The sequence below is a fragment of the Agelaius phoeniceus genome, unplaced genomic scaffold (assembly GCF_051311805.1).
Source record: "Agelaius phoeniceus isolate bAgePho1 unplaced genomic scaffold, bAgePho1.hap1 Scaffold_321, whole genome shotgun sequence".
In the NCBI taxonomy this organism is placed as follows: Eukaryota; Metazoa; Chordata; class Aves; order Passeriformes; family Icteridae; genus Agelaius; species Agelaius phoeniceus.
The window spans coordinates 1-12,682 of NW_027509938.1; the positions used below are offsets into that span (position 1 = coordinate 1).

At 46.8% G+C, this 12,682-nt stretch overlaps 1 protein-coding gene across 1 annotated transcript; it reads left to right on the top strand.

The window, feature by feature from the left end:
• The first annotated feature begins 5,077 nt into the window (after positions 1-5,077).
• Positions 5,078-12,648, top strand: LOC143693155 (uncharacterized). The gene is made up of 4 exons (XM_077173173.1): positions 5,078-5,343; positions 8,659-8,757; positions 11,516-11,584; positions 12,447-12,648. Exons 1-4 carry the CDS (start codon positions 5,093-5,095, stop codon positions 12,448-12,450), a joined length of 423 nt encoding a protein of 140 aa, XP_077029288.1. The 5' UTR covers positions 5,078-5,092; the 3' UTR covers positions 12,451-12,648.
• Positions 12,649-12,682: the final 34 nt, after the last annotated feature.

Genomic DNA, 12,682 nt, shown 5'->3' on the forward strand with positions numbered 1-12,682 from the left:
CCATTTTCTCCCCATTTTTTCCCCCCATTATTCCCCATTTCCCCCCATTTTCCCCCCCATTTCTCCCCCATTTTTCCCCAAAATCCCCCATTTTCTCCCAAAAATCTCCATTTTTTTTCCCCATTTTCCCCCATTTTCTCCCCATTTTCCCCCCATTTCCCTCCATTTTCCCCCCATTTCTGCCCCCATTTTTGCCCCGATTTTCCGCATTCCCCCCCATTATTTTTCCAAAATCCCCATTATTTTTCCCCATTATCCCCATTATTTTTCCCCAAAATCCCCCATTTTTTCCCCTAAAAATCCCCATTATTTTCCCCATTTTCCCCCATTTTCTCCCATTATTTTCCCCCAAGAATCCCCATTATTTTCCCCAAAATCCCCCATTTTTTCCCTAAAAATCTCCATTTTTTCCCCATTTTTCCACCCATTTTCCCCCCATTTTTTCCCCCATTTTCCCCATTTTTTCCCCCATTATTCCCCATTTCTGCCCCCATTTTCCCCCCCATTTTCCCCCCATTTCTCCCCCTAATTTCCCCCATTTTCCCCCCATTTTTCCCCCATTTTCCCCCCATTATTTTTCCCCCAAATCCCCCATTTTTTCCCCTAAAAATCTCCATTTTTTCCCCATTTTTTCCCATTTTCTCCCCATTTCCCCCCCATTTCTCTCCCATTCCCCCCCCATTTTCCCCCCATTTTTCCCCCATTTTCCCCCATTTTTCCCCCATTTCTCCCCCCATTTTCTCCCAAAAATCTTCTTTTTTTCCCCATTTTCCCCCCATTTTCCCCCCATTTTATCCCCCATTTTCCCCTCAAAATCTCCATTTTTTTTCCCCATTTTCCCCCATTTTTCTCCCCATTTTCCCCCCCATTTTCCCCCCATTTCTCCCAAAAATCTCCATTTTTTTGTCCCATTTTCCCTCCATTTTCCCCCCATTTCTCCCCCATTTTCCCCATAAATCCCCCATTTTTTCCCTAAAAATCTCCATTTTTTCCCCCATTTTTTCCCCATTTTCCCCATTATTTTCCCCCCAAAAATCCCCATTATTTTCCCCAAAATCCCCATTTCTCCTCCCATTATTCCCCATTATGCCCCCATTTTTTTCCCCCATTTCTCTCCCCATTTTTCCCCCCATTTCTCTCCCCATTTTTTCCCCATTTTCTCCCCATTTTCTCCCCCATTTTCTTCCCATTTTTCCTCGTTTTTCCCCCCATTTTTTTCCCCATTTTCTCCCTATTTTTTTCCCAAAATCCCCATTTCTCCTCCCATTATTTCCCCATTATGCCCCCATTTTTCCCCCATTCTCCCCCCATTTTCCCATTATTTTTCCCCATTTTCCCCATTTTCTCCCCATTATTTTCCCCCATTTTCCCCATAAATCCCCCATTTTTCCCCTCAAAATCTCCATTTTTTTTCCCCATTATTTTCCCATTTTCCCCATTATTTTCCCCCCATTATTTTTCCCAAAATCCCCATTTTTCCCCCCAGTTCTCGGAGGCCGAGTGCGCTCGCCGGGCCCTGGAGCAGCTCAACGGCTTCGAGCTGGCCGGGCGCCCCATGCGCGTGGGGGCAGCTCAGCGAGCGCCCGGACGGCGCCACCGACGTCACCTTCCCCGAGCCCCCGGGGACACCTGGCGGTGCACCGCACCTGGGGCCACGCCCGGCGCCACGCCCGCGGCCACGCCCGGCACCGCCCTGGGCACCTTGGGGACCTTGGGGCCGCTGACGTGCGGGGAGGAGCCAGAGCTGGGCACGGCCGCGGGGAGGCTGCAGCTGATGGCAAAGCTGGCGGAAGGTGAGGGGCAAAAATGATGAAAAATGGTGAAAAAATGGGGAAAATCGGTGAAAAAATGGAGAAAATCGGTGAAAAAATGGAGAAAATCGGTGGAAAAATGAGGATTTTAGAGGGGTTTTAGGGTTACCTGTGAGGGGGAAATGGCGGCAAAATGGAGGGAAAATGGCAGAAAAAATGGGGGAAAAATGGGGGAAAATATGGGGAGAAAATGGGGAAAAATGGGGAAAAATGAGGAAAAGTGGGGGTAAAATGGGGAAAATCGGTGAAAAAATGGAGAAAATCGGTGGAAAAATGGGGATTTTAGAGGGGTTTTAAGGTTACCTGTGAGGGCATCTGTGAGGGGAAAATGGCGGCAAAATGGAGGGAAAATGGAGGAAAAAATGGGGGAAAAATGAGGAGAAAATGGGGAAAAAATGGAGGAAAAATGGGGAAAATGAGGGAAAAGTGGGGGTAAAATGGGGAAAATCGGTGGAAAAATGGGGAAAATTGGTGGAAAAATGAGGATTTTAGAGGGGTTTTAAGGTTACATGGGGATATCTGTGAGGGCACCTGTGAGGGGAAAATGGCGGAAAAATGGCGGCAAAATGGCGGAAAAATGGGGAAAAATGAGGAAAAATGAGGAAGAAAATGGGGAGAAAAATGGGGAAAAGTGAGGAAGAAATGAGGAAAAAATGGCAGCAAAATGGAGGAAAAATGAGGAAAAAATGGGGAAAAATGGCTGCAAAATGGCGGCAAAATGGAGGAAAAGTGAGGGAAAAATGGGGAAAAAATGGGGAGAAATGGGGAAAAAAATGGGGAATTTAGAGGGGTTTTAGGGTTACCCGGGGACACCTGGCGGTGCCACCACACCTGGGGCCACGCCCGGGGCCACGCCCGCGGCCACGCCCGGCACCGCCCTGGGCACCTTGGGGACCTTGGGGCCGCTGACGTGCGGGGAGGAGCCAGAGCTGGGCACGGCCGCGGGGAGGCTGCAGCTGATGGCAAAGCTGGCGGAAGGTGAGGGGGAAATGGGGCAAAAATGGGGAAAAATGGGGAGAAATGAGGAAAATCGGTGAAAAAATGGAGAAAATCGGTGGAAAAATGGCGAAAATCGGTGGAAAAATGGGGATTTTAGAGGGGTTTTAAGGTTACATGGGGATATCTGTGAGGGGAAATGGGGGCAAAATGGAGGGAAAATGGCGGGAAAAATGGGGGAAAAATGAGGAAAAAATGGGGGAAAATATGGGGAGAAAATGGGGAAAAATGGGGAAAGTGAGGGAAAAGTGGGGGTAAAATGGGGAAAATCGGTGAAAAAATGGAGAAAATCGGTGGAAAAATGGAGATTTTAGAGGGTTTTAAGGTTACATGGGGACACCTGTGAGGGCATCTGTGAGGGGAAAATGGCGGCAAAATGGAGGGAAAATGGAGGAAAAATGAGGAAAAAATGGGGGAAAAGTGGGGGTAAAATGGGGAAAATCGGTGAAAAAATGGAGAAAATCGGTGAAAAAATGAGGATTTTAGAGGGGTTTTAAGGTTACATGGGGATATCTGTGAGGGCACCTGTGAGGGGAAAATGGCGGCAAAATGGTGGCAAATGGAGGAAAAATGAGGAAGAAAATGGGGAGAAAAATGGGGAAAAAAATGGGGATTTTAGAGGGGTTTTAGGGTTACCTGGGGACACCTGGCAGTGCCACCACACCTGGGGCCACGCCCACGGCCACGCCCGGCACCGCCCTGGGCACCTTGGGGACCTTGGGGCCGCTGACGTGCGGGGAGGAGCCCGAGCTGGGCACGGCCGCGGGGAGGCTGCAGCTGATGGCAAAGCTGGCGAAGGTGAGGGGGAAAAATGATGAAAAATGGTGAAAAAATGGGGAAAATCGGTGAAAAAATGGAGAAAATCGGTGAAAAAATGGGGATTTTAGAGGGGTTTTAGGGTTACCTGTGAGGGGGAAATGGGGGGAAAATGGCGGCAAAATGGAGTAAAAAATGGCGGAAAAAATGGGGGAAAAATGAGGAGAAAGTGAGGAAAATGAGGGAAAAGTGGGGGTAAAATGGGGAAAATCGGTGAAAAAATGGCAAAAATCGGTGGAAAAATGAGGATTTTAGAGGGGTTTTAAGGTTACATGGGGATATCTGTGAGGGCACCTGTGAGGGGAAAATGGCGGCAAAATGGAGGAAAAATGAGGAAAAAATGGGGGAAAATATGGGGAGAAATGGGGAAAAAATGGGGAATTTAGAGGGGTTTTAGGGTTACCCGGGGACACCTGGCGGTGCCACCACACCTGGGCCACGCCCGGGGGCCACGCCCGCGGCCACGCCCGGCACCGCCCTGGGCACCTTGGGGACCTTGGGGCCGCTGACGTGCGGGGAGGAGCCAGAGCTGGGCACGGCCGCGGGGAGGCTGCAGCTGATGGCAAAGCTGGCGGAAGGTGAGGGGGAAATGGGGGAGAAATGCGAAAAAATGGGAGAAATGAGGAAAATCAGTGAAAAAATGAAGAAAATCGGTGGAAAAATGAAGAAAATCGGTGGAAAAATGGGGATTTTAGAGGGGTTTTAGGGTTCCCTGTGAGGGGGATATGGGGGGAAAATGGCGGCAAAATGGCGGGAAAAATGGGGGAAAAATGAGGAAAAAATGGGGGAAAATATGGGGAGAAAATGGGGAAAAATGGGGAAAGTGAGGGAAAAGTGGGGGTAAAATGGAGAAAATCGGTGAAAAAATGGAGAAAATCGGTGAAAAAATGAGGATTTTAGAGGGGTTTTAAGGTTACCTGTGAGGGGAAATGGGGGGAAAATGGCGGCAAAATGGGGGAAAAATGAGGAAAAAATGGGGAAGAAATGGGGAAAAAATGGAGGAAAAATGGGGAAAATGAGGGAAAAGTGGGGTAAAATGGGGAAAATCGGTGAAAAAATGGAGAAAATAGGTGGAAAAATGGGGATTTTAGAGGGTTTTAGGTTACCTGTGAGGGGGATATGGGGGGAAAATGGTGGCAAAATGGAGGAAAAATGAGGGAGAAAATGGGGAAAAAATGGAGGAAAAATGGGAAAATGAGGGAAAAGTGGGGGTAAAATGGGGAAAATTGGTGAAAAAATGGAGAAAATCGGTGGAAAAATGGGGATTTTAGAGGGGTTTTAGGGTTACCTGTGAGGGCATCTGTGAGGGGAAAATGGCGGCAAAATGGCGGCAAAATGGCGTCAAAATGGCGGAAAAATGGCAGAAAAATGAGGAAGAAAATGGGGGAGAAAAATGGGGAAAAATGAGGAAGAAATGAGGAAAAAATGGCAGCAAAATGGAGGAAAAATGAGGAAAAAATGGGGAAAAAATGGCTGCAAAATGGAGGAAAAACGTGAGGGAAAAATGGGGAAAAAATGGGGAATTTAGAGGGGTTTTAGGGTTACCCGGGGACACCTGGCGGTGCCACCACACCTGGGGCCACGCCCGGGGCCACGCCCGGGGCCACGCCCGGCACCGCCCTGGGCACCTTGGGGACCTTGGGGCCGCTGACGTGCGGGGAGGAGCCAGAGCTGGGCACGGCCGCGGGGAGGCTGCAGCTGATGGCAAAGCTGGCGGAAGGTGAGGGGGAAATGGGGGAGAAATGGGGTGAAAATGGTAAAAAAATGGGAAAATGGGGGTAAAATGGGGAAAATCGGTGAAAAAATGGAGAAAATCGGTGAAAAAATGGGGATTTTAGAGGGGTTTTTAGGGTTACCTGTGAGGGGGATATGGGGGAAAATGGCGGCAAAATGGAGGAAAAATGGCGGAAAAAATGGGGGAAAAATGGGGGAAAAATGAGGAGAAAATGAGGAAAATGAGGGAAAAGTGGGGGTAAAATGGGGAAAATCGGTGAAAAAATGGAGAAAATCGGTGAAAAAATGGAGATTTTAGAGGGGTTTTAAGGTTACATGGGGATATCTGTGAGGGGAAAATGGCGGCAAATGGAGGGAAAATGGAGGAAAAAATGGGGGAAAAATGATGAAAAATTGGGGGAAAATATGGGGAGAAAATGGGGAAAATGAGGGAAAAGTGGGGGTAAAATGAGGAAAATCAGTGAAAAAATGGCAAAAATCGGTGGAAAAATGGGGATTTTAGAGGGGTTTTAAGGTTACATGGGGATACCTGTGAGGGGAAAATGGCGGCAAAATGGAGGAAAAATGAGGAAAAAAATGGGGAAAAATGAGGAAAAAATGGAGGAAAATATGGGGTGAAAATGGGGAAAAATGGGGAAAATGAGGAAAAGTGGGGGTAAAATGGGGAAAATCGGTGAAAAAATGGAGAAAATCGGTGGAAAAATGAGGATTTTAGAGGGGTTTTAGGGGACACCTGTGAGGGGAAAATGGCGGCAAAATGGAGGGAAAATGGCGGAAAAAATGGGGGAAAAATGAGGAGAAAATGGGGAAGAAATGGAGGAAAAATGGGAAAAATGAGGGAAAAGTGGGGGTTAAAATGGGGAAAATCAGTGAAAAAATGGAGAAAATCGGTGGAAAAATGGGGATTTTAGAGGGGTTTTAGGGTTACGTGTGAGGGGAAAATGGCGGCAAAATGGAGGGAAAATGGCGGAAAAAATGGGGGCAAAATGGAGGAAAAATGAGGAAAAAATGGGGAAGAAAATGGGGAAAAAATGGAGGAAAAATGGGGAAAATGAGGGAAAAGTGGGGGTAAAATGGGGAAAATCGGTGAAAAAATGGCGAAAATCGGTGGAAAAATGGGGGATTTTAGAGGGGTTTTTAGAGTTACATGTGAGGGGGAAATGGGGGGGAAATGGCGGCAAAATGGAGGAAAAAATGGGGGAAAAATGGGGGAAAAATGAGGAGAAAATGGGAAAAATGAGGAAAAAATGGGGGTGAAATGGAGGAAAAAAAATCGGTGAAAAATGTGGATTTTAGGGGTTTTTGGGGTTTCCTGGCACACCTGGGTGCCGTTTTGGGGGGTTCCAGGTGGGATTTTTTTTTGCTCCCCATGTCGATTTTGGGCTGAATTTTGCCGTTTTTGGTTCATTCCAGGCTCGGGCCTGCAGCTCCCGGCCCCGGTGCAAATTTGGGCCAATTTTGGGGTTTTTGGGGCTGATTTTGGGCCCATTTTTGGGGTTTTTGGGGCTGATTTTGGGCCCATTTTTGGGGTTTCTAGGCCCGATTTTGGCCATTTTTGGGGTTCTGGGCCCGATTTTGGGGTTTTGGGGCTGATTTTTGGCGTTTCCAGGCCCAATTTTTTGGGGTTTTTGGGGCTGATTTTTGGGGTTTTTGGGGTTTCTCGGTGCTGATATTGGGGCTGATTTTTGGGGTTTCTGGGGCTGATTTTTGGGCCCATTTTTGGGGTTTCCGGGCCCAATTTTTGGGGGGTTTTGGGGCGGATTTTTGGGGTTTTTGGGGTTTCTCGGTGCTGATATTGGGGCTGATTTTTGGGTTTCTGGGGCTGATTTTTGGGTTGATTTTTGTGGTTTTGGGCCCAATTTTTGGTGGTTTTGGGGTGATTTTTGGGGTTTTTGGGGCCCAATTTTTGGAGTTTCTGGGCCTGGTTTTTTGGGTTGATTTTTGGGGTTTCTGGGCCTGATTTTTTGAGGTTTCTGGGGCCGATTTTTTGGGGTTTTTGATCTCCCTGACCCCGATTTTGGGTCCATTTTGGGCCCATTTTTGGTGTTTCTGGGCCCAAATTTTGGGGTTTTTGGGGTTTCCGGGCCCCATTTTTGGGATTTTTGGGGCTGATTTTTGGGTTGATTTTTGGGGTTTCTGGGCCTGGTTTTTTGGTGGTTTTGGGGCCCAATTTTGGGGTTTTTCATCTCCCTGACCCCAATTTTTGGGCTGATTTTGAGCCCATTTTTGGAGTTTCTGGGCGCAATTTTTGGGGTTTTTAGGCTTTCCAGACCCGTTTTTTGGGGTTTCTGACACTCCCGACCCGATTTTGGGCTGATTTTTGGTGTTTTTGGCTGATTTCAGGCTCGGGGCTGCAGCTCCCGGCCCCGGCGCAGGCGGCGCTGCAGCAGCTGAACGGGCCCTGACCCCAAATTTGGGCCGAGTTTTGGGGATTTTGGGGTTTCCGGGGCCCGATTTTCGGGATTTTTGGGGCCAATTTTTGGGATTTCAGGCCCATTTTTTTGGGTTGGTTTTTGGGGTTTCTGGGCCCAATTTTTGCGTGATTTTTGGGGGTTTTGGGGCCGAGTTTTGGGATTTCCAGGCCCAATTTTTTGGGTTGATTTTTGGGATTTCTGGGCCTGGTTTTTGGGGTTTTTGGGGCTGATTTTTGGGGTTTCCAGGCCCAATTTTTGGGGTTTCCAGGGCTGATTTTTGGGTTCATTTTTGTGTTTCTGGGGCTGATTTTTGGTTGATTTTTGGTGGTTTTGGGCCCAATTTTGGGGGTTTTGGGGCTGATTTTTGGGGTTTCTGGGGCTGATTTTTGGGTTGATTTTTGGGTTTCCGGGCCCGATTTTTTGGGTTTCTGGGGCTGATTTTGGGTGGTTCTGGGGCCAATTTTGGGGTTTTTAATCTCCCTGACCCCAATTTTTGGGCTGATTTTGGGCCCAATTTTGGGGTTTCCAGGCCTGATTTTTGGGGTTTCTGGACTGATTTTTGGGTTGATTTTTGGGGCTGATTTTTGGCATTTCCGGGCCCGATTTTTTGGGGTTTTTGGGCTGATTTTTGGTGGTTTCTGGAGGTTTCCGGGCCCAATTTTTGGGGTTTTTGGGGTCGATTTCTGGGGTTTTTGGGGTTTCCGGGCCCGATTTTTTGGGGTTTCTGGGGCTGATTCTTGGGTTAATTTTTGGGGTTTTGGGCCGGTTTTTGGGGTTTCCGGGCCCAATTTTTGGTGTTTTTGGGGTTTCTGAACCCAATTTTTGGGGTTTCTGATGTCCCTGACCCCGATTTTGGGCTGATTTTCGGTGTTTTTGGTCCGTTCCAGGCTCGGGGCTGCAGCTCCCGGCCCCGGCGCAGGCGGCGCTGCAGCAGCTGAACGGGGCCCTGACCCCGCTGGGGGGGCTCAACCCCGCGGCGCTCACAGGTGACCCCAAAAATGGGACATGGCGGGGGAGGGGAAGGGGGGGTGGGGGGTGGGAGAGGGGTGGGGGGGGTGGGTGGGGGAGGGGGAAAAAAGAAAACGCCGGAAAAGAAAAAAAAACCAAAAAAAACCCCCCAAAAATCCCAAAAAAATGACCAAAAAAACCCCCAAAAATCAAAAAAAATGACCAAAAAACCCCAAAAAAATCAAACCCAAAAAACCAAAAAAAAACCCCAAAAAAAACCCCAAAAAACCCCCCCAAAAATCAAAAAATTACCAAAAAAAACCCCCAAAAAGACCAAAAAACCAAAAAAAAAACCCAAAAAACCCCCAAAAATCAAAAAAATGACCAAAAAAAAACCGCAAAAAAAGTCCAAAAAAACCCAAAAAAACAAAAACCAAAAAAAAAAACCAACAAAAAAAGCCAAAAAAAAACCCAAAAAAACCAACGAAAATGGAGGTGGGGGTGGGGGAGGGGGAAAAAAAAAAAACCCGAAAAAAGGAAAAAAAAACCAAAAAAAAAACCCCAAAAAAACCCCAAAAATCAAAAAAATGACCAAAAAAAACCCCAAAAAAGACCAAAAACAAAAAAAAAAACCAAAAAACCCCCCAAAAATAAAAAAAAAAAAAAACAAAAAAAGACCAAAAAACCAAAAAAAAACCCAAAAAAACCCCCCAAAAATCCAAAAAAAGACAAAAAAAAACCGCAAAAAAAGTCCAAAAAACCCAAAAAAAAAAAAAAAAAAAATCCAAAAAAAACCCCCAAAAAAACCAACGAAAATGGGGGTGGGGGTGGGGGAGGGGGATGGGTGTGGGTGGGGGAGGGGAAAAAAAAAACCGCCGAAAAAAGGAAAAAAAAAACAAAAAAAAACCCCAAAAAAACCAACCAAAAAAACCCCCCAAAAAAAACCCCCAATAAACCCAAAAAGCAAAAAAAAACCCCAAAAAATTAAAAAAAAAAAAAAAAAAAACCAAAAAAACAACAAAAAACATTTTGGGGCCATTTTGGGGCCATTTTTGGGACCATTTTGGAGCCATTTTGGAACCATTTTGGGACCATTTTGAGCCCATTTTGGAACCATTTTTGCGACCATTTTTGGGACCATTTTGGGGCAATTTGGGACAATTTTGGGACCATTTTGGGACCTTTTTTGGCGCCATTTTGGGACCATTTTGGTGCCATTTTGGGGGGAAAATTCTGGGACCATTTTGGGGCAATTTGTGGCCATTTTGGGACCATTTTGGGGCCATTTTGGGGCTATTTTGGGACCAATTTTTTGGCCATTTTGGGACCATTTTTGCGACCATTTTGGGACAATTTTTGGACCATTTTCTCCCAATTTTGGTGCCATTTTGGCACCATTTTGGGACCAATTTGGGACCATTTTGGACCATTTTTGGCGCCATTTTGGGACCATTTCAGGACCATTTTGGGACCATTTTTTGGGGCCATTTTCTCCCAATTTTGGGACCATTTTGGAGCCATTTTGAGCCCATTTTGGAACCATTTTTGTGACAAATTTGGAACCATTTTGGGGCCATTTTGGGCAATTTTGAAACCATTTTGGGACCAATTTGGACCATTTTGTCACAATTTTGGACAATTTTGGGACCATTTTGGGACCAATTTGGGACCATTTTGGGACCATTTTAGGGCAATTTTGGGACCATTTTGGGACCATTTTTGGACCATCTTGGAGCCATTTTGGGACCATTTTTGGGACCATTTTGGGGCCATTTTTGGGACCATTTCGGGACCATTTTGGACAATTTTAGGACCATTTTAGGGCCATTTCGGGACCATTTTGGGGGAAAATTTTGTGACAATTTTAGGACAATTTTGGGCCATTTTGGGACCATTCTTGGGGCCATTTTCTCCAATTTTTTGGCCATTTTGGGACCATTTTGGGACCATTTTTAGGACAATTTTGGGCAAATTTGGGACCATTTTGAGGCCATTCAGGACAATTTTGGGACAATTTTGGGGCCATCTTGGAGCCATTTCGGAACCAATTTTGGGGCCATTTTGGGACCATTTTGGGACCATTTTTGGACAATTTTGGGGCCTTTTTTGGAGCTATTTTGGGACCATTTTGGGACCATTTTTTGGCTATTTTGGGACCATATTGGAGCCATTTTTTGCCCATTTTGGGACCATTTTGGGACATTTTGGGGGGAAAATTTTGGGACCATTTTTGGACAATTTTGGGACCAGTTTCTCCCAATTTTGGTGCCATTTTGGGACCATTTTTGGCACCATTTTGGGACCATTTCGGGACCTTTTGGGACCATCTTGGGGGAAAATTTTGGGACCATTTTGGGGCCATTTTTGTGACAATTTTAGGACCATTTTAGGGCCATTTCGGGACCATTTTGAGGCAATTTTGGAACCATTTTGGAACCATTTGGGACCATTTTGGGACCATTTTTTGGCTATTTTGGGACAATTTTGGGACCAATTTTTTGGCTATTTTGGGACAATTTTGGGACCACTTTGTCACAATTTTGGGACCATTTTAGGACAATTTTGGGCAAATTTGGGACCATTTTGAGGCCATTTCAGGACCATTTTTAGGACAATTTCGGGACCATTTTGAGACCATTTTGTGCCCATTTTGTGCCCATTTTGAGCCGTTTCTCGCTGGAATTTGGGGAAATTTTGTGGCAAAACTTCCTGAATCTCCTGAATTCCAGGAAATTTGGGAAATTTGGGAATTTTGGAATTCTAACCCTCGATTTTTTCTCTTTCCCCTCTCCCCAGCCCTGAGCCCGGCGCTGAATTTGGCCTCGCAGTGTTTGACGCTCTCGGGCTCTTCTCGCCCCAGACCATGTGAGCCCCAAACCAGTACAAAAATCCCAGTAAAAACCAGTAAAAACCAGTAAAAACCAGCGCAGACCCACCCCAGACCCACCCCAGTTCAAACCAGTTCAAACCAGTAAAGGAAAACCCCAAACCAGTAAGGAAAACCCTCAAACCAGTATAAACCAGTAAGGGAAAATGAGTTCCCAGTTCGTCCCAGTAAGGCAAAACCCCATCCCAGTTCATCCCAGTACAAACCAGTAACCCCAGAGCCCATCCCAGTATAAACCAGTAAGGAAAAACCCCAAACCAGTAAGGGAAAAGGTAAAACCAGTATGAACCAGTAAGGGAAAACGCATTCCCAGTTTGTCCCAGTAAGGCCAAGGCCCATCCCAGTTCATCCCAGTACAAACCAGTAACCCCAGAGCCCATCCCAGTATAAACCAGTAAAGGAAAACCCCAAACCAGTAAGGAAAACCCCAAACCAGTAAGGAAAACCCTCAAACCAGTATAAACCAGTAAGGGAAAACGAGTTCCCAGTTCATCCCAGTAAGGCCAAGGCCCCTCCAGTTCATCCCAGTTCATCCCAGTATGGCCCAGTCCCCTCCCAGTATAAACCAGTAAGGCCCAAACCCCCTCCCAGTATAAACCAGTAACCCCCAGTTCCCTCCCAGTATAAACCAGTAACCCCAAACCCCTCCCAGTATAAACCAGTAAGGCCCAAACCCCTCCCAGTATAAACCAGTAACCCCCAGTTCCCTCCCAGTATAAACCAGTAACCCCAAACCCCATCCCAGTATAAACCAGTAAGGCCCAAACCCATCCCAGTACAAACCAGTAACCCCAGTTCCCGCCCAGTTCCCCTCTAACCCCGCCCCCTTTTCCTTTCCAGGTGAGATTCGGCTCCGCCCCCTTCCCCTCAGGCCACGCCCCCTCTCTCCGGCCCCTTCTTCCTCCCCCCTCCCCTTCCTGGCGGGGAAAAGGGGGCGTGGCCTCGGCCTTTGGCCCCGCCCCCCTGCCCCCGCCCCCCCCTCCCGGGGTTTGGAAATTTTGGGGGAAATTTTGGGAATTTTGGGAATTTTTTTTTTTGGTTTTTTTTTGTTTATTTTTTTTTGTTTTGTTTTTTTT